This window comes from Bos indicus x Bos taurus, chromosome 18 (genome assembly GCF_003369695.1).
Source record: "Bos indicus x Bos taurus breed Angus x Brahman F1 hybrid chromosome 18, Bos_hybrid_MaternalHap_v2.0, whole genome shotgun sequence".
Classification (NCBI taxonomy): domain Eukaryota; kingdom Metazoa; phylum Chordata; class Mammalia; order Artiodactyla; family Bovidae; genus Bos; species Bos indicus x Bos taurus.
Window position 1 is genome coordinate 5,670,160 of NC_040093.1, and position 22,916 is coordinate 5,693,075.

A 22,916-nucleotide genomic window follows, 5' to 3' on the forward strand; every position below is an offset into this window, starting at 1 on the left:
AAGAGGGTGTTTGCTATGACCAGTGTGTTCTCTTGGCAGAACTCTGTTAGCCTTTGCCCTCCTTCATTCTGTACTCCAAGGCCAAATTTGCCTGTTACTCCAGGTGTTTCCCGGAGAAGGCAATGGCACCCCACTCCAGTGTTCTTGCCTGGAAAATCCCATGGACAGAAGAGCCTGATAGGCTGCAGTCTTTGGGGTCGCTCAGAGTCGGACACGACTGAGCGACTTCACTTTCACTTTTCACTTTCATGCATTGGAGAAGGAAATGGCAACCCACTCCAGTGTTCTTGCCTGGAGAATCCCAGGGATGGGGGAGCCTAGTGACCTGCCATCTCAAGGGTCGCACAGAGACGGACATGACTGAAGTGACTTAGCAGCAGCAGCCAGGTGTTTCTTGACTTCCTACTTTTGCATTCCAGTCCCCTATAATGAAAAGGACATCTTTTTTGGGTGTTAGTTCTAGAAGGTCTTGTAGGTCTTCATAGAACTGTTCAACTTCAGCTTCTTCAGCATTACTGGTCGGGGCATAGACTTGGATTACTGTGATATTGAATGGTTTGCCTTGGAAATGAAGAGAGATCATTCTGTCATTTTTGAGATTGCATCCAAGTACTGCATTTTGGACTCTCTTGTTGACTATGATGGGTATTCCATTTCTTCTAAGGGATTCCTGCCCACAGTAGTAGATATAATGGTCATCTGAGTTAAATTCACCCATTCCAGTCCATTTCAGTTCGCTGATTCCTAGAATGTCGACGTTCACTCTTGCCATCTCTTGTTTGACCACTTCCAATTTGCCTTGATTCATGGACCTAACATTCCAGGTTCCTATGCAATACTGCTCTTTACAGCATCAAACCTTGCTTCTATCACCAGTCCCATCCACAACTTGGTGTTGTTTTTGCTTTGGCTCCATCCCTTCATTCTTTCTGGAGTTATTTCTCCACTGATCTCCAGTAGCATATTGAGCACCTACCGACCTGGGGAGTTCATCTTTTAGTGTCCTATCTTTTTGCCTTTTCATACTGTTCATGGGGTTCTCAAGGCAAGAATACTGAAGTGGTTTGCCATTCCCTTCTCCAGTGGACCACATTCTGTCAGACCTCTCCACCACGACCAGTCCATCTTGGGTGGCCCTACACAGCATGGCTTAGTTTCATTGAGTTAGACAAGGCAGTGGTCCATGTGATCAGATTGGCTAGTTGCCTTGTGATTATGGTTTCAGTCTGGTGTTCAGTTTTATGTTACCATAGAACAGTATGGTGTTTCCTTTAAAACACAGATTCCTGAAGTTTGGGGGAAATGAACTCAATGGAAAAATAGGTAAAATATATCTAATTTAAAAATCTCATTTCTCAGTTCTTAGTAAGTCAAAAAGTTTGAAAGCATCAATTTTGATCTAATGCTTCTTAATTCTTCAAAAGACCAGGGTACAAATACAGACACACTCTTCATTCTTAGTTTTTTCACTGCTAATGTATACCTTCATATGTTTATATATTGCATTCAGTGTATGTCAAAGCCATGGAAAGAAGCTTCTTTAAGCATAGACAAGAAACACGTGCTAAAAATACATAGTGTAGAATTTTATGAATATTAGTTCAGAATATTAACATGGCTTTTAATTTTAGTTCTTGTCAGTTTTTAGGGTTTGCACTTGTTAAAATGAGACTGTGGCAGTCTGTGGAATGTCTCAGTTCCACAAAGGACCACAAGGGAAATGAGGGAGGTAAGTTTATGACTCTAGGTCCTGAGAGAATTCACAGGCAGCCTTGAGGGCCCCCCTGAGGGAGATCAGGCTAGAACCAGGCTGAGAAAGCTCCAGTACTTGGGGTTCAGGCCTTTATAAGGGACCCTGGGTGAAGTGCTGTGGGCTCCCCAGGCTGAGCGTGGATGGGTCCATTCAAACCAGAGGAGCAGGATTCTGGTGAGTGCTGTGAGGGTGTCTTTGAAGGGGGGCCTGTGCAGTAGACCCTGGGGTTCAGAAAGACTGCTGGTCTCAGGGAAGGGGGTCATCTAGTGCAGGTGCTCACAGGACTGGCTGGTGTGAGTTCAAGGACCTGCAGGCTTCCTGCTCCCCAGACAGACGCTGAGGCAGCAACAGCACGGAGCAGTCAGGGAAACTGTCAACAATATCTGTATAATCTTTCTTATTAGAACCGTCACAATGTCCCAGCAGTTACAGAGAGAGAAAAACGTACAATGTAGAAATGATGGGAAATACAGGAAATTATTTGAGGTTTAAAGGCACTAAGGAAGCTAATTTCTACAGATGCCATCCCTCTGTGCTAAAAGTAGTTTATTATTACAATACCTTCCCTGCAAACTTAAAAAACGTGGGAGAGGTTAATTTTGGCTTTGGTTAACACTTCATTACACATTAAATGTAACACTACAAACCTCTATTAATCAACATATATTAATTCACACATAGTCAACATAAAACATTTTATAATCCACTCTATGATCCTTGGGCTTCTGAGGTGGCTCTAGTGGTAAAGAACTCGTCTGCCAATGCCGAAGACATGAGACATGCATCTTACTTTGTGATCACTGTGTGATTCTTGATTAAATAGAGATTACAAGCTTTCAGAAACATTCCTGTTCCTATGATAAAGCGATCTGAGAATTGTGGTTTCTATGATTTACAAAACGGAGGCCAGTTATTTAGTAAACATGGACGTACATTAACTATATGAGTTTTCCAGGAAGGGTTTTCTACACTTTTCTCAGGGAGAAGGAAGATGTCCTTACCTCAAGTCTGTCTGGTAATATGCATGATTTCTCATGTTGATGTAATAAAAGTACAGCGTACATCGTGAGAAACGTTGGACTGGAAGAAACACAAGCTGGAATCAAGATTGCCAGGTGAAATATCAATAACCTCAGATATGCAGATGACACCACCCTTATGGCAGAAAGTGAAGAGGAACTAAAAAGCCTCTTGATGAAGGTGAAATTGGAGAGTGAAAAAGTTGGCTTAAAGCTCAACATTCAGAAAATGAAGATCATGGCATCCAGTCCCATCACTTCATGGGAAATAGATGGGGAAACAGTGGAAACAGTGTCAGACTTTATTTTTTCTGGGCTCCAAAATCACTGCAGATGGTGACTGCAGCCATGAAATGAAAAGACGCTTACTCCTTGGAAGGAAAGTTATGACCAACCTAGATAGCATATTCAAAAGCAGAGACATTACTTTGCCAAGAAAGGTTTGTCTAGTCAAGGCTATGGTTTTTCCTGTGGTCATGTATGGACGTGAGAGTTGGACTGTGAAGAAGGCTGAGTGCCGAAGAATTGATGTTTTTGAACTGTGGTGTTGGAGAAGACTCTCGAGAGTCCCTTGGACTGCAAGGAGATCCAACCAGTCCATTCTGAAGGAGATCAGTCCTGGGATTTCTTTGGAAGGAATGATGCTAAAGCTGAAACTCCAGTACTTTGGCCACCTGATACGAAGAGTTGACTCATTGGAAAAGACTCTGATGCTGGGAGGGATTGGGGGCAAGAGGAGAAGGGGACGACAGAGGATGAGATGGCTGGATGGCATCGCTGACTTGATGGACGTGAGTCTGAGTGAACTCCGGGAGTTGGTGATGGACAGGGAGGCCTGGCGTGCTGCGATTCATGGGGTCACAAAGAGTCGGACATGACTGAGCGACTGATCTGATCTGACCTGATTAGTTTTATTCTTAAAAATCAAGTGACATAAGTATTACAATTTTAGAACAAACCTCTGTCTTACATTAATACAGGGAATGATTCCTGAACACTTCCATCATGTTGACCTATAGGGATGTTTGACGTCAATGACATACAAAACCACTTAGATATTCAGTGTACACATTACATTACCGTGTTCTTCATCTTCTAATGGAAAATAAATACGAATGATTTCTCTCTAGGTTAGAAGGGCTTCTCTTATCTTTGAGGCAGCAACCATCAAAAACAAAAGTCAATTTATACACTATGAATGAACCTTACTATGTAGAAATCTGAGAGTCGAATTACATTCATTTTGGTTTCTTAATAATTTCAAATAATGTTAGTATAAACCAAGATACATTGATAATAACTGTACGTCTCCAAACATCCACCCCTTCATCTTGTGTTCCATATTAACATATCAATTTTCTATGCATTTTAACAATGGATTACCTTCTACAGTATTCTCAATTTAGAATCATTCCAGAAAAGAGGTATAGATGCAAGTCTTTCTAGTATGCATTCTCTGATATTTATTTACATTTGATTTTTAAGCACAATTCTACATTTTTTACATTATTCACACATTTTCCAGGGTAAATGCTCTCATTTTTTTTTTCTAAAGTGTGTAAATATTTAGGACAAACCTCTTTTATCACTTACTGACTTCTAGCATTTTTCTCCAGTATGTGCTGTCTAATGTCAAGTGAGGTGATGGCTCTGATTAAAGCCTTTGCCACATTCCTTGCAAATGTAAAGTTTCTTCAGAGCATGAAATCTCTGATGTCTAGTGAGACTTGAAAGTGAAAAGTGAAAGTGAAGTCGCTCAGTTGTGTCCAACTCTTTGCGACCCCAAGGACTGTAGCCTACCAGGCTCCTCTGTCCATGGAATTTTCCAGGCAAGAGTATTGGAATGGGTTGCCATTTGAGATCTGGGTAAAAGCTCACACTCTTTACGTTTGCATAATTTCTCCCCAGTGTGAGTTCTTTGATGTTGAGTAATGCTTCCAAACCAGTTAAAGGTTTGGCAACATTCCTTACACTTAGAAAGTTTCTGGGGCTTCCCAGGTGGCGCTAGTGGAAAAGAACCTGCCTGCCAGTGCAGGAGACAAAAGAAACTTGGGTTCAATCCCCTGGGTTGGGAAGACTCCCTGGAGGAGGGCATGGCAAACCACTTCAGTGTTCTTGACTGGAGAATCCCATGGACCTCTGAGGAGCCTGGAGGGCTCGAAGAGTCGGACATAACTGAAGTCACTTAGCATGCATATGTGTGCTTGTACAAAGTTTCTCTCTGGTGTGAATTTGCAGATGTATAGTAAGACTTGAGCTCTGATTAAAGGCTTTGCCGCATTCTTTACATTTGTAAGGTTTCTCTCCAGTATGGATTCGCTGGTGTCTAATAAGAGCTGAGTAACGGGCAAAGGCTTTGCCACAATCCTTACACTTATAAGGCCTCTCCCCAGTATGAATTACCTGATGTTGAATAAGATTTGAACAATGGATAAAGGTTTTGCCACATTCTTTACATGTGTATGGTTTCTCCATGGTATGAATTTGCTGATGTTGATTAAGGCTTGCATGCCACTTAAAGGCTTTGTCACACTCCTTACATTTAAAAGGTTTCTCCCCAGTATGAATTCTTTGATGTTTAGTAAGTTTTGAGCTCTGATTAAAGGCTTTTGCACACTCTGTACGTCTATAAGTCTTCCCCCCAGTAAGAATTACCTGATGTTGAATAAGACTTGAACAGCAGCTAAAGGTTTTGCCACACTCTTTACATTTATATAGTTTATTCCCAGTATGAATTTGCTGCTGTTGAGTAAGGCTTGATTGCCAGTCAAAGGCTTTGCCACAGGAGAGTGATATAGCTGGCTTAAAGTTCAACATTCAGAAAACGAAGATCATGGCACCCGGTCCCATCACTTTATGGGAAATAGATGGGGAAACAGTGGAAACAGTGTCAGACTTTATTTTGGGGGGCTTCAAAATCACTGCAGATGGTGACTGCAGCCATGAAATTAAAAGATGCTTACTCCTTGGAAGGAAAGTTATGACAAACTTAGATTGCATATGGAAAAGCAGAGATACTACTTTGCCAACAAAGGTCCATCTAGTCAAGGCTATGGTTTTTCCTGTGATCATGTATGGATGTGAGAGTTGGACTGTGAAGAAGGCTGAGCGCCGAAGAATTGATGCTTTTGAACTGTGGTGTTGGAGAAGACTCTTGAGAGTCCCTTGGACTGAAAGGAGATCCAACCAGTCCATTCTGAAGGAGATCAGCCCTGGGATTTCTTTGGAGGGAATGATGCTGAAGCTGAAACTCCAGTTCTTTGGCCACCTCATGAGAAGATCTGACTCATTGGAAAAGACTCTGATGCTGGGAGGGATTAGCAGCAGGAGGAGAAGGGGACGACAGAAGATGAGATGGCTGGATGGCATCACTGACTCGATGGACTTAAGTCTGAGTGAAGTCTGGGAGTTGGTGATGGACAGGGAGGCCTGGCGTGCTGCGATTCATGGGGTCGCAAAGAGTCGGACACGACTGAGCACTGAACTGAACTGAACTGTACATTTGAAAGGCTTCCTTCCTATATGAATTTGTCTATGTCTGTTTAGACTTGATGATTTACTAATAACTTTTTCACATTTATTACATTTGCAGCATTTTTGCTTAGTCTGAATAAGTTTTGAAGACTGATTACAACCTTTACCGTATTCACAATTATGATTTTTCTCTCCAATATGAATGCTCTTATAACTAGTAAGATTTGAGCTTTGATCAAAGACATTCCTACATTGATTACTTTTAGAATCATTGATAATTGAAGTCCCTGATATTTCATAACATTTGAGTCTTGGTCAAGGTTATACCCAGTTTCATTGCATGAATAGCTTCTCACTCCATCATACATACTCTTGTAATTACTGGGAGTAGAGCTCTTATGTAAGGCATTACTCATTTTACTACACTTGTAAAGTTGTTCCACACTAAGTATACCTCCACATGTATTGGACAGTGATGGTTCACTAAGGTCTCTCCTGGTATTATCAACATTACAGATTTTGGAATGGGCAGAAAATATCTGTTGGTTGAGGAATAATAAACCCTTGCTAAAAGATTCATTAAATTGATTATATTGGGAATTTTCCCCCTCATTTTTAAATTTCTGGTTTTCAGGCATTTTTTGAATGTATGTTTAATCGAAGCCTATGTTCAGAATTGTGTGACTGATTATTTGCAGTAGAAACTGGATGAATTTCCAGATTTTCCACATTTTTCTCAAGAGAACATGTATGTTTCAAACAACAATGTGGGTTTTTTCTTACCAACATACACTTCTCTGCAGATGTTGATGTCTCAAATTGGTGTTTTTCCCAATTTGACTCATATCCTTGATTTCTGTTGGCAGTAACGTTTGCATTATGGGAAACTGTCTCAATTTCTTTATATCCATGTAAATATCCTCTCTGTCCTTCACATGCCCTTGTATATTTGCAGTCTTTCATTAAATATAAGTTGCCAAGGTGAACTCTTTCATACATTTCTAGCTTTGCTTTGGAGATTAAATCTTCTAACTGGATTTTTTGGCATCAAATCTTGCATGTTATGAGATGACACAGCTGAAAAATACCAAAGAACATGGTATTTTACTTACAAGTCTCAGTGAATATCCTTTAAAATTTACATAAAATTGATGAACCCTTAGCTAGATTGAGACAGAAGGACCAAGATGACAGAGGATTAGGCAGACATGGAGTTGATCTCTCTCCACAAATGCATCAAGAATACATCTGCAAATGTAACAATTCTCACAGAGCCTCTGCAGAAAATTAGCAGAGGACGTGAGACACCTAAAAGGACAAGAAGGATTCCTGCTGAGTGAGGTAGTTCAAAAGAAAGAAGAAGGAAAAGGAGGAGGAAAAGAAGCAAGATGGGACCTGCAACCCTGAGGGAAGCAGAAAGAAAGGGGTGAACTCCACATCCGGGGAAGAGAACATGGCAGCCAGCGTGTGGCAGGAGGACAGAGTGAGACCTGTACACGGGGTACTGACCCCTGCCCTGCCCACCCAGCCTGAGAGGGTGTCCACCACTGCAGACAAGGGCTCAGGGTGCTGAAATGTGGGGTTTGGAGAGCAGACCCAGGCAGAGGACTGCGGTTGGCTCTGAGGAGATATCCTCAGGGGACGGGAATGAGGGGGAGAGCTCTGCAAACGGGATGCTTGAGGTAGAAGCCTGAACCACCATAGTGCAGAGCGCCATTGGTGAGTGATGCCCAAGGCGAAGACCCACCATTGTTTGTAGCCTCTCTCCCCCTGTGCCGGCCCCTCCTCACCAGGCAGTGCGAAGGCCTCCCACCAGGGTGGGTGCTCTCACGATGCTGGCTGCTGCCTCCTCCTCTGTGCCCCCTCCCTACCAGGGTAGACTGGTGGGCTCTGGGAAACCTCGGGAGCAGGTGCCTATGGGTCGTCCACATGCACAGAGAGGGCTAAACACTGCTGAGCCCTAGGGTCTGGAAATTAAGGAAGTAAAGCTGAAATCTTCTACTGGAAGCTGCACAAACTCGTTTCTATACCATCACAACTGTCTTTGTAACCTACAGAGCGTCTGAACGGACAACCAGGGCTCCCCCAGTCATAGAAGGTGTAGCTTTAGCAGCTGTAGACTCTGTGGGCTCCTACACTAGGGGGCGGGGCCAGGCCGGAGTCTGAGCTGCCCCACAGCACCACAGTGGGTCCAGCTCCATGATGAATGCCATCCTGGGACCTGACTTCAGAGGATCTATGCTGGTGACCTTCTGAAAACAACATCTGAGAGACACCAGGGCCGTGTGCCAGCATACACATGGTTAAAGTAGGGCCAAGGGCAGTGCCAACACAGGGCCACATGAGATTCACACAATGGGTGAAATTGACACACACAGCACACACAGAGGTGAACATCCTCAGAGGAGCAATACTCAGGGCCTTCTCTCCCAGTGGGTGTGCTCCACTCCCACCTTCCTCAACCACAGATCAGAATCACAGAGAAGAAACAGATCTGGGTGGGCTCTATTCCACCCACCAGGGAGCAGACCCCACCACAGACAGGGCAGTGACAGCCACAGAGCCAAGGGGAAGCTCGCTTCAATATCCAGGGCAGGCTCGGGTCACAGTAACAACAGTCAAAGCCCAGATCAAGGAGATAAGGGCACAAACCTCTGGACCAACCTCACCCATGAGGGTGCAGACACCACAGCAAGAGGAACTAGGATCCTGCAGCCTTCATAAGAGAGACCACAGGCACAAAAAAATTGGACAAAATGAGAGGACAAAGAAATATGTTGTAGAGGAATGAGCAAGATAAAACCTACAAGAACCACTAAATGAAAAAGAGATAGGCAATCTAGTGATGACTTTTTGCTTTAAGTCATGTTGAATTGAGACATTTTCACAAATACTAGGTGCTTAATAATTCTTTAATCCACTTCTTACCACATCTGTTTTTATTTGAGCATATTCTATTCAATGTTTGAATCTAAAAATCATAAATGACATTGACATACAACTAATCAGAAAGTGAGAATATATAGAACAAGTCCGGGGAAACTGATAACAAATAAGATAAACTTAAGTAGTAGTTCTTAAGAAATTAAATAAGAAATGAGACTTTAAAAATATGATGGGAACACAGGGAACTCTGCTCAATGCTCCTTGGAGACGTAAGTGGAAGGAAATCTAAAAGAGAGTGGATATGTATACGTATAATTGATTCTCTTTGCTGTACAGCAGCACAACATTGTAAAATAGCTACAGTCCAATAAGAACTTTTAAAAAAGATGTCTTCATATAATCTAAAAATCTTAACAGTGAGGAACAACTGTAAAAATATGGTAGAAAATGATCTAAGCTCCCATGTCAATTTATTTGAAAATTCATTGAGTTAAATGAATACATTAAAGTATTTTAGCATTGAGAAGTCAGAACAAATACACTTAAGATATTTCACATGAGTTCATATGAAGAAAAGGGAAACTTTGAAGTAACCCTGAGATTTGCATTCTCTCATTTTGGGGAGGTTTTGATCTATGCAGTGAAGACATTACTTGAGTTTAAAATTTACAAGGTCATATTTGTAGCTTGCAGTGTTATAGATAATATAAATCAGGAAAAAAAAAAGTGTCTCCAGTTTTCCTAGAACTTTGGCAGTGAATCTACAACTCCACTCACACACTTCTGTCTGGAGGTAGAAACAAACTTTAAAAAGAGTATCATAGAGTCACTCAGAAATGGGCACAGTTTTCCTAGGATCCCCAAGAAATGAAAGAGCAGCCAATTCATGCAGGTTGTCACAGGCCAAGAAGAGAATTTTGGTTCTCACTGTGAGTGAGAAAAGTAATCACTGCAGATGAATTCATGAATGATTAAAGAGACAGAATGGGGCAGATGTCCCTCTATGACAGCAACAGAAATAAACCCAGACTTTTCCAAAATCTTATCCACTGAAGCAGATCTTCCCAAATCACAAGACAAAGGATGACTTCTTCATAGATCCTTGGACCTCTCACCTGAGTCATCGACTCCATCCATTCACACCTACCTGGGTATGTGGCTGTTGTCTCCATTCTCCTTACATCCCACAGATGCTTCCTTTGCTCCAGAAAGATGACCAGATCTGGCTTAGAGACAAGAAGACCTGTTCATCAGAAAAAGGAAACTTAGTTGTGCTGGAGATTCATCAGTTTCCAATCCAGTGTATATTCAGGTGAGAAGAGAAGGTGTGGTAGAATATTAACACAGCCTAGAAAGTGATTTCCCCAAATATTTTATTGAAAGTACCTTTACAACACTAACAAATACATAAAAATGAGAACCTGAGATTCTGGTAAAGTACTACAAGGCAAAAGTAAGTAGTGGAAATCTGATTTTGAAATGAGGGCAGAACTATTTTATACCACCGAACTTATAACATTCCTAGTAATCCAGAGAGAAGGAGGTAGATTACATCAAGGAAGAGGAAGGTTAGAACCATAAATCATCATGAAGTCTTTCTAATCTCACAAACTTCCATTTTTTTCCCTAAAAAGCAGGGGTCTGAAACTCTATTATAAGAAGCAGATAATTTCAGGAGACATTCTAGAAATGCAGGAACCAAAACCCTGAGGGTAGATAAGGGCTTCTGGAAGGAAATTATCCTCACCCAAGGAGGCCAGTTCCCATAGTTCTCTAACATCACTTCCCTGTACAATTCCCGCTGACCGAGGTCCAGGCACTCCCACTCCTCTAGAGTGAAGTCTATGGTCACATCCCAGAATGTCAGCAGTCTCTGAAATACAAGTTACATGTGTCATGTGGCCATAGCAAGACTTCCTAATGTGACCCAAGATGGAACCAGCAAGAGAAATGGTTTTGATTTAGGAGAATGTCTGGTATTACACAAGAATATAATTTTTACACGCTAATGTTCTCTATCATATTTTTAGCCCCAGAAAAAAGATGGTATACAATTCACAAAACCACTGTAGAGATTCTTTTTATTTGGGAGAAAAACTGTATTATGATGTGATCTACAGAGGCATATTTATTTAGTATGTTGTTCTTGTGTTATACAGAATAAATCATCTATCAACCAAACCTGAATATTTTTCTCCAAACTGGGAATATTTTTTAAAAGTGGATTCCAATTCAAGAGTTCTGGAGTCAGGCCAGAGTTATTCTTCTTTAACAAGCTCATTTTTAACTGGATAGTTCATGGTTATTACGTCAAGGCTGTATATTGTCACCCTGTTTATTTAACTTATATGCAGAGTACATCATGAGAAATGCTGGGCTGGAAGAAGCACAAGCTGGAATCAAGATTGCTGGGAGAAATATCAATAACCTCAGATATGCAGATGACACCACCCTTATGGCAGAAAGTGAAGAGGAACTAAAAAGCCTCTTGATGAAAGTGAAAGAGGAGAGTGGAAAAGTTGGCTTAAAGCTCAACATTCAGAAAATGAAGATCATGGCATCTGGTCCCATCACTTCATGGGAAATAGATGTGGAAACAGTGTCAGACTTTATTTTTTTTGGTCTCCAAAATCACTGCTGATGATGACTGTAGCCACAAAATTAAAAGATGCTTACTCCTTGGAAGAAAAGTTATGACCAACCTAGATAGCATATTCAAAAGCAGAGACATTACTTTGCCAACAAAGGTCCGTCTAGTCACGGCTATGGTTTTTCCAGTGGTCATGTATGGATGTGAGAGTTGGACTGTGAAGACAGCTGAGCGCCGAAGAATTGATGCTTTTGAACTGTGGTGTTGGAGAAGACTCTTGAGAGTCCCTTGGACTGCAAAGAGGTCCAACCAGTCCATCCTAAAGGAGATCAGTCCTGGGTGTTCACTGGAAGGACTGATGCTAAAGCTGAAACTCCAATACTTTGGCCACCTCATGCGAAGAGTTGACTCATTGGAAAAGACTCTGATGCTGGGAGGGATTGGGGGCAGGAGGAGAAGGGGATGACAGAGGATGAGATGGCTGGATGGCATCACCGACTCGATGAACATGAGTCTGAGTGAACTCCAGAAGTTGGTGATGGACAGGGAGGCCTGGCGTGCTGCAATTCATGGGGTCACAAAGAGTTGGACACAACTGAACGACTGAACTGAACTGATATCCTTGTACTTTTCTGAATCTTCATTCCATTAACTTTGGAGAGTTTGACATTGAAACACCAATTTAAAATCATAATTCATCTATTTTTAATATATATTATATAATAGAATCTATGTAACTTTGTTCTGTATTTCACATGTCTCTCACATACACTTTCATAAAATAAAAAATAAAATGAAAAAATAAAAAAGGAACATAGACAAATACAGAGACAATTCTGCTGCTGCTGCTGCTGCTGCTGTCACTTCAGTCGTGTCCGACTCTGTGCGACCCCATAGATGGCAGCCCAACAGGCTCTGCCGTCCCTGGGATTTTCCAGGCAAGAACACTGGAGTGGGTTGCCATTTCCTTCTCCAATGCATGAAAGTGGAAAGTGAAAGTGAAGTCGCTCAGTCGTGTCCGACTCCCACCAACCCCATGGACTGCAGCCCACCAGGCTCCTCTGCCCATGAGCTTTTCCAGGCAAGAGTACTGGAGTGGGTTGCCATTGCCTTCTCCAAGAGACAATTCTAATAAATGTGTATACCAGTGTAGGTAACTGGGAAAAACATAAAAATATACCTCAAAATGGATCAAATAATGTTATCATTTTTGTGCATACACACTAAAATGGGAAGTATATATGTTTTAAAAGTGAGAAAAAGTACTCAAGTCAATAAAGTCTGGTTAAATTTCATTTATTTGTGGATGATAATCTGTATTCTTTAAATACACTAACATACAAACGCACATAACAATATAAAATAAATTAGAGTTCTTGGTTCTGAGTCCTTTCTTTCAAAATCTATATCACTTGTGTTGAGCTATATTTTAGAAATTTAACATAGTTACACAAACATTAGGAATAATCATAACTATTTGTAAAAATCAAAAAATGTGATAAGATGATTATTTGAGATATGACAGTGGAGTACAATGTAAACTCAGATCTGGACTTGCATGATGAAAACCTCCACTTCCAAAACCCAATATGCACACTAAACACAGGTTTGTTCAGTATCCAAAGCAAAGAGAAACTTAAGAAGGTATGGATTTCTACTGTAACTGGTGGCTTCTGTATGTCCCTGACAACCATCCAAAACCTTTCTTAAAGATGAAGAGGAAAAATGTGAACATCACAGTGCTGGAATCTCGAATAAGACCCTGAATCAGGAAAGATGCAGTATAATGGGATAAATGGTAAGAGGTGATCTGAATCTACCCTGAAAAATGTCAGTCATGCAAATTTCAGTTCATATATACCTCCCCGGCTCTGCATCTTATATTTTAAGAGCAAGTTATTTTAATGATATAGACCTTACATTATTATTTCTTTTTGTTTCAAAATTTTCTGAAAAATTCTGGACCATTGAGTTCATTCTATTTATAACTGCATTTTCTTACTCCTGTTCTAAAGATCTGAAGTTGCATACAGATGGAAGCTCCTCACTGCAATTCCTCTACTTCCCTAAGATCCCAACACCAAACTACATCCCAGTGGGAATCTTGGATACCAGTGACTCCTCATGTTGATCTCTCACAAAGGGAATATACTTTCAACTTTCACCAGTTGAAAGTCACTAAATCACACAGAGAATTCATCTTGCTCTATAGAAAGCTGGGATACAGACAATGGAGAAAGGGCTCTGAGACATAAGGGAGAGGTGGTCTAAAGAGCTGGTCTTCACTATTGTAGGAAAAAGCAAATAGTCGAAAACAAACAGCCCAAGCCCCGCCCCCACCCCCACCCCCCAAAAAAAATACGAGTAGAGAATTAAAGGTTTGCAGGTTCTCAGTCCAGGCATTTCAGGAGGAAAAGCAGACACAACCCCAGACCCAGGACAGGACCTGTACCTGAGAAGCTGCCATTTCCTCCTCTTCTGCGTCTTCTCTAGGGAATGTTATGCAGCAAACACACCTCTGCATCTTGAGAAAATACCTTTAAAGGCATCCGCGCAGCTCTATAACCTGCAACCACCTCTCCTGTACTCTGTCTCAGGAAAGATTCAAGAACAATCAGTTCCTACTTGGAGACCAGCCTGTGAACTTATTTCTTGATTGTTCTCTCCCCACAGAGAGCTCCTAACCCTCTGCTCACACAGACCATATGAGCTGACTGACTTCCCCAGTCCAAATCCAGTTAGACCAACCCTGCTGACTCTCCTCAGACTGAAGCCTGGCCTCAGCTCTCACAAATGGACCAGGATCCACATGCTTAAGCCAGGCCTCCCCTTAGAATCCCCTGGAGCACTTCCTACACACCACTCTGATGCTCCCACAGGACCGAGAGAGAACTCTGTGGGGAGGGCACAAGGGAGGTCATTTCCTAATACTGATCACGTGATCCTGATGGAAGCAGATGGAAATCACTTGGCCAAAGATTCTTTCTGAACCAGTTCAGTGAATACAAAGCCCTCGAGGTCAGGTTCCCCACTCTAAGAGGTAATGCATCTGCAGGTCTGAGGTGGGGCCATGAAAGGAGTCTTTACCAAGTTTCCTGTTTATTCTGATGCTTCTCCCCCAAGACCAGGTTCAGAAGGCGAGCTGAAGCCCTCACACTCAGCACACCTGAGACCTCTCAGGAGGGGAGGGTCTAGGGTGGGAATTTCTGAAGGTCAAGCAGAGAACCAAGTAGAGAAAGCTCCAGTACTTGGGGTTCAGGCCTTTCTAAGTGACCCTGGGTGAAGTGCTATGGGCTCCCCAGGCTGAGCGTGGATGGGTCCATTCAAACCAGAGAAGCAGGAATCTGGTGAGCTCTGAGGGTCTCATTAAAGGGGGACATGTGAGGTAGACCCTGGGGTTCAGCAAAACTGCTGATCTCAAGGAAGGGGGTCATCTAGTGGAGGTGCTCACAGGACTGCCTGGTGTGAGTTCAAGGACCTGCAAGCTGCCTGCTCCCCAGACAGACGCTGAGGCAGCAATAGCACGGAGCAGTCAGGGAAGCTCTCAACAGTACTCTGTATGATGCTTCTTATTAGAACCATCACAATGTCCGAGTAGTTACAAAATGAGAGAGTAGATACAACATAGAAATGGTGGAAAATATCTGAAGTTATTAGAGGTTTAAAGCTAAATGGCATCTCTCTCTGCTACCAAATAGTTTGTTAGTCTCTTCTCTACAACCTTAAAAAAGGTGGGAGAGGTTAATGGTGGTAGTAGTGGGTTAACACTAAATTCATTACAATCAACCAAAACACTAAAAACTATTCACTTTTATTAATTAGCATATTTAAAACATAGTTGAAATAAAACCTTTTACAACCCACTGTGTGATCCTTGATTAAAATACAAATTATAAGCATAGAGAAAGATATTTATTTTTCTGATACAATGATCTGAGAATTGTGGTTTCTATGGTTTACAAAACAGAGGCTAGGAATCACTTAGTAAATTGACAAACCCTAATTATATGATTTTTTCAGGAAGGGTTTCCCATACGTTTCTAGGTTACCACAGAAGATGTTTTTATTTTAACGTTGTCAACTAATATCCATGACTTTCGTTGATATTATAGATATGTCAATATTTTAGTTAACCGTCACTGAGTTCTTACAAATCAAGTGATATAACTACTGAAAATTTAGAACAAACCTCTGTCTTACTTTAATACATGGAAAGAGTCCATCGTCACTTACATGACGTGACCTACAGGGATATTTGATATCAATGACAAACACCTCCATTTAGATGTTCATTGTACATTTTACATTACTGTGTCTTTAATCTTCTAATGGAGATTAGATATAAATGGTTCCAACACAATATAGAAGGTCTTCTCTCATCTTTGAGGTAGTAACCATCAGAAAAAGTTTGTTTCTACATACTAGAAACAAAGCCTAGCATGGAGTATTTGAGAGTTGAATTACATTCATTTTGGTTTTCAAATAATCTCAAATCATGTCAGTCTAAACAAGGATACAATGCTAATAACTGTAACTTCTTAAACACCAACCATTCATCTCATGATCCATACTAACATATCAATTTTCTATTGATATGAAACATTGATTCAATGTTTTAACTACAGATTACTCTCTGCAGTAATTCTCCTTCAGAGTAACTTCAGAAAACAGGATTGACGAAATGCTTTCTAATAAGCCGTCTCTGATATTTACTTAGATTTGCATTTTGATTAAATACTTTCCTACATATTTATTACATCATTCCCATGTGTTTCTTGTGTAAACTCTCATGTTTTCTGGTGTATGTTTAGGACAAATCTCTTCCATCACTTGTTTTATTACTATGTGTACTCTCAAATGTCTAGTGAGATGACCGCTCTGATTAAAGCCTTTGCCACATTCCTTTCATTTGTAAGGTTTCTTTTCAGTATGAATTCTCTGATGTTTATGAAAACTTGAGCTCTGACGAAAGGCTTTGCCACATTCTTTACATATATAAGGTTTCTCTCCGGTATGAATTCGCTGATGTTGAGTAAGGCTTGAACTTTGGGTAAAGGCTTTGCCACATTCCTTACATTTATAAGGTTTCTCTCCAGTATGGATTCGGCGGTGTGGAATAAGGCTCGTAATTTTGATAAATCCTTTGCCACAATCCTTACATTTATAAGGCTTTTCTCTAGAATGAATTACCTGATGTTCAGTAAGACTTGAGCAGCAAGTAATGACTTCACTGCGTTTGTTAAATTGGTTGGACTTCCCAGTATGAAGTCGCTGATGATGATTAAGACTGGAGTTCTGTTTAAAGGCTTTGCCGCACTTTGTACATTTATAAGGCTTCTCTTCAGTGTGAACTCGCTGATGTCGAGTAAGACTTGAGCTACAGTTAAAGGCTTTGTCACATACCTTACATTTATAAGGTTTCTGGCCGGTATGGATTCGTTGATGTTGTGTAAGATCAGTGCCACGCATAAAGCCTTTGCCACACTCTGTACATTTGAAAGGTTTCCTTCCTGAATGGATTTTCCTATGTCTACTTAGATTGGATGAGTTAGTAAAGACTTTCCCACATGTATTACACTTGTTCTCTTTCCGTGGATTCTGAATCCTCTGCTGTCGAGTAAGATCTGAAGACGGATCAGAAACTTTCCGGGGTGCTCCAAGCGATTCTCTCCTGCTGTTCCCCTTGCAATCTCCGCGCATTGTCGCCATGCCTTGCAAAACTGAAGAAATCGAGGACAATCGGCTCACAGCTGGGCGAAAGGATGCCAAATCTGTCAAGATCAAGAAAAATAAGGATGATGTGAAGTTTTCAGTTCGATGCAGCAGATACCTTTACACCTTGGTCATCACGGACAATAAGAAGGCAGAAACGCTGAAGCAGACTGAGCCCCCAGGTTCAGCAGTGAAGGAGCGGAAATGAACCACACACACTGATTTAAACTGGATTCAAATTTTAAAAATCTCAAAAAAACAAGGAAAAAAAGAAACATTATCATATTTATTACAATTGTAAGTCTGCTCTCCAATATGAATACTCTTATATAAAGATGTGTTCATTGATAAAAGATATTCCTACATTTATTACTTTTAAAAACCTTGTGTGGACATTGAGGTCTCTGATACTTGTTCAGGTTTGAGACTTGTTCAACCTTATGCCCAGTGTCATTGCATGTATAGCGTCTCACTCCATCACAAATAGTCTTGTAATTATTGGGGGTGGAGCTCTTACTTAAGGCCTGACCTATTTTAGTACACATGAAAAGTTGTCCCCCATTAACCATATCATGATATGTATTGAACTATGGTGGTTGGATTAAGTGTCTTGTATTATTATCAACATTACAAATATTGAAACAGAAAGAATATATCTGTTGTTGGAAGACTAATGACCCCTTGCTTACCGATCTCTCAAACTGCTTGTATTGGGAGTTTTCCCCCTGATTTTTAAATATCTGGTTTTTAGACATGTTTGAATTTATGTTTAATTGAAGCCTATATTCAGAATAGTTTGAATGAGTATTTGCAGTATGGACTGGATATCTTTCCAGATTTTAGACATTTCCTTTCAGAGAATATGTATATTTCAAAAATGATGTGGGTCTTTGCTTAAAAACTTGCACTCTCTGCAGATATTGATGCCTGAAATTGGTGTTTTTCCCAAACTGACTCATAGTACTTTTTTTTTGACAGTCATATCTGTATTATGTGAAACTGTCTCAATTTCCTTATGTCGTTGCAAACATCCTCTCTGTATTTCACATGCTCTTGTATATTCCCAGTCTTTCATTAAATGTAAGTTGCCAAGGTGAAATCTTTCATTTATTTCTAGGTTTGCTTTTGGGAATACATCTCCTAACCCTGGATCCTTTGGCATCAAACCCAGGGTGTCCTAAGAAGACGCAGCTGAAAGATACCAAATAACAAGTCATTTTAGTATTTTCTGTGAACATCCTTAAATATTTACATGACATTGATGAACCTTTGCTAGATTAAGGATAAAATAGAGATGGAAAGATCAAAATGGCAGAGGATTAGGAAGACGTGGAGTTCATCTCTCTACAGATGCATTGAGAATACATGTGCAAATGGGACAACTCTCACAGAGCCCAGCTGAACACTAACAGAGGATCTTGGACACCTAAAAGGACAAGAAAGGCTCCTGCTTAGCCAAGTAGGACAAAAGAAAGAAGAAGGAAATGGAAGAGGTGGTATGGGACCTCCAATCCTAGTGGGGGAACTGAAGAGAGGAGAGGTTGACATCTGGGGAAGCCGGTCACTGGGATGGGATGGGAGCTCAGTTGGGGTAGAAAAGGAGCCTCATTCTCTGTGGGAAGAGAACACGGCAACAGTCTGTGGCAGCAGGACACAGTGAGACCTGTACACAGGCTGCTGACCCCAGCCCTGCCCACCCAGCCTGAGAGGGCTGAGTGGGCACCACCCTGAGAGGGCACCACTGCAGACAAGGGCTGGGTGCTGGAATGTGGGGTTTGGAGAGCAGACCCAGGCAGAGGACTGCGGTTGGCTGTGAGGAGACACCCTGAGGAGACAGGAGGGAGGGAGGAGCTCTGCAAATGAAATGCTTGTGGAGGAAGCCTGAACTTCTATAGTGCAAAGCACCATTGGTGAGTGATACCCAAAGGGAAGACCCACCATTGCAGCCTCTCTCCTTCTGTGCCAGCCCCTCCTTGCCAGGCTCTAGGAAGGGCTCTCACTGGGCTCCACTTCTTATCACACAGGTTTTTATTTGAGAATGTTCTATTAGATGTTTGAATCTAAAAGCCATAACTGATATTGACAGAGAACTCATCAGAAAGTGAGGACATGTGGGATAAAGTCCAGGGAAACTGATAACAAACAAGATAAATTAATAGTCATTCTTCAGAAATTAAGTAAGAAGTAAGACTTTAAAGATATGATGAGAACACAGGAACCTCTACTTAGTGATTTATGGAGACCTAAATGAGAAGTAATCAAAAAAGAGTGGATATGTAGTGGATATACATTTATGTGTATAATTGATTCTCTTTGCTGTACAGTAGCACAGCATTGTAAAACAGCTATACTCCAATAAGATCATTTTTGAAAGATTTCCTTATATTATCTAAAAATTCTAATAGTTTAACAACCATTAAAAATATGGTGGAAAATGTTCTAATCTCTTATGCCAATTTATTTTAACATTCTTTGAGGTAATTGATTATATTCAAGTATTTTAGCATTGAGGAATTGGGACAGATACACTTAATATATTTAACATGAATTCATATAAAGAAAAAAGAAACTTTGAAGTAACCCTGAGATTTGCATTCTCTCATTTTAGGGAGGTTTTGACTGATGCAGTGAAGAAATGACTTGAGTTTAAAACTTATAAGTTCATATTTGTAGCTTCCAGTGTTTTAGAAATTATAAATCAGAAGAAAAAAAAAATCCGTCCCCAGTATTCCTAGAACTTTAACAGTTTGTCTACAACTCCACTCACATACTTCTGTCTAAAGGTAGAAACAAACTTTAAAAGGAGCATCATAGAGTTACTCAGAAATGGGCACAGTTTTCCCAGGATCCCCATGAAATGGAAGAGTAGCCAACTCATGCAGGTTGTCACAGGCCAAGAAGAGAATTTTAACTCTCACTGTGAATGAGAAAAGTAATCACTAGAGATGAATTCATGAATGATTAAAGAGACACAATGGGGCAGGAGATATCCATCTATGACAGCAACAGAAATATAACCAGACTTCCCCAAAATCATATCCACTGAAGCAGATCTTCTGAAACCATATACAAAGGATAGATTCCTCTCTGATGCTTGGACTTCTCACCTGAACCATCTGCTCCATCCATTCAGACATACCTGGGTGTATTGCTGTTGTCTCCATTCTCCTTACATCCTGAGGAGCCCTCATTTTCTCCAGAAAGGTGACCAGGTCTGGCTTAGAGACTACGAGACCTGTTCATCAGAGAAAGGAATATTTGTTTTGCTAGAGTTTCATCAGTTTCCAATCCAATATGTATTCATGCGCAAAGAGAATGCATGGCTGACTGTTAATACAGCCTAGAGAATGATTTTCCCAAATACTTTAATGAAAGGACATTTACAACACTAACAAATACATTAAAGAACAGATCTGAGATTCTAGTGAAGTACTGCTAAGGTAAAAGTAAGTAGTAGAAATCTGATTTGAAAAGGAAGGAGACATCCTTTTATACTACAAAACTTACAGAATTGCCATTAACCTAAAAGGTGGCAGATTATATCAAGGAAGAAAAAGGTTACAATCATAATCATCATGAAGTCTTCTTTCTAAACTCACAGATTCCCATTTTCCCCTAAAAAGCAGGCATCTGAAACTCTATTATAAGAAGCAGAAGATTCCAGGAGACATTCTACAAATGAAAGGACCAAAACCAGGTAGGTAGATAAGGGATTCTGGAAGAAAGTTATTCTCACCCAAGGAGGCTAGGTTCCCGTAGTTCTCTAACATCACGTCCCTGTACAATTCCCGCTGACCGAGGTCCAGGCACTCCCACTCCTCTAGAGTGAAATCTATGGCCACATCCTGGAACCTCAGCCGTCCCTGAAATACAAAGTACATGTGTCATATGGCTGTGGGAAGACTTCCTGCTGCTGCTGCTGCTAAGTCGCTTCAGTCGTGTCCGACTCTGTGCAACCCCATACACGGCAGCCCATTAGGCTCCCCTTTCCCTGGGATTCTTCAGGCAAGAGCACTGGAGTGGGTTGCCATTTCCTTCTCCAATGCATGAAAGTGAAAATGAAAGTGAAGCCACTCAGTCGTGTCCGACTTGCAGTGACCCCATGGACTGCAGCCTACTGGCTCCTCCACCCATGGGATTTTCCAGGCAAGAGTACTGGAGTGGGTTGCCATTGCCTTCTCTGGGAAGACTTCCTAATGTGACCCAAGATGAAAACAGCAAGTTCAGAGACCTGGTTTTGATCTAGGAGAGTGGCCGGTATTACACAATAATATAATTTAATATAATATAATATTTTGTACCATATTGCTAACCCCAAGAGAAGAGGATGAGATATGATCCACAAATCACTACAGAAACTATTCTGATCTGGAAGAGAAATTGTAAAATAATCAGATCAACATTGGCATATTTATTTTTGAGTGTTTTACTCATGTGACACAGGATAAATTGTTTATCAAAGAAACAGGAAATATTTTTAAAAAGCATACTCTGATCCAAGAGTACTGGAATGGGACAAATGTGGCCCATTTTAAACAAGTTTATTTTAACTAGCAATGTTGAAAGTTGTGTTCCATTAATGACTATTTTTGAACAGCAACGAAGTAGAAAGTAAGGGAAGAATTCATACTTAACTTTCAACTTCAAGTGTTTTAATGATTTTACTGTCTAATAGGATAGTAACCTTGGCAGTAAGAATCATTTTAATTTTAGTATATATTATATATCTTTCTGACAATTTTAGAAGAGTCTTGAAAATGTGCAACAGAAATAATGTAAAATCAATAATATTGCTGACTCATCTTTTGGCAAATATTTTAACAAATATTCTGTAAATGGCAGAGCTTAAATTTTACTTCAATTTATGGACTCTAGACTTTAATAAACAGAAAAATACACAGAGACAACTCTAATGAAAATTTATAGAAATTTCTTTATTTGTAAATAATATTTGATAATATTTGTAAATTAGTCACTCAGTCTTTCCTATTCATTGTAACCCCATGGACTGTAGCCTGCCAGGCTCCCCTGTCCATGGAATTCTCCAGACAAGAATACTGGAGTGGATCATGATTCCCTTCTGAGGGACTCTTCAAAGAAAAAAATAGATCAAATCATATCAACATGTTCTCGCACATAAACATACACTAAAATGGGGCTATATACTTAGTAACAGAGAAAAACTGTCATGTCAATAAAATCAGTATAATTTTTAACTGATTAAAAATGTGCATAAGTATTTGAGGATGATATTAATTTTTAAAAAGACTAGGATGCAGACATACACAATGATATAAAATAAAGTAGAGCTCTGGTTCTGAATTTTTTAATTTCCTGAAAATCTATCTTTTGCACAGAGCTATATTTTAAAATTTAGCACAGTTGAACATAGATTAGCACTAACATGATTCTTGTAAACATTCTGGAAAATTCAAAAATGTAATGAGACTATGTGTGTGATGTGAGCGCAGAGTGTACTGGA

At 40.5% G+C, this 22,916-nt stretch overlaps 1 protein-coding gene and 1 pseudogene across 1 annotated transcript in view; one reads left to right on the forward strand and one right to left on the reverse strand.

The window, feature by feature from the left end:
• Positions 1-16,627: 16,627 nt before the first annotated feature.
• Positions 16,628-22,916, reverse strand: part of LOC113875832 (zinc finger protein 677-like) — an 84,862-nt gene continuing 78,573 nt past the window's right edge. Inside the window, exons 7-8 of the mRNA XM_027514499.1 lie at positions 16,977-17,169; positions 16,628-16,898 (exon numbers count right to left, since the gene is read on the reverse strand). Coding sequence (XP_027370300.1) covers positions 16,628-16,898; positions 16,977-17,169 — 464 coding nt within the window. The remainder of the gene's footprint in view (positions 16,899-16,976; positions 17,170-22,916) is intronic.
• Positions 17,430-17,642, forward strand: LOC113876084 (annotated as a pseudogene).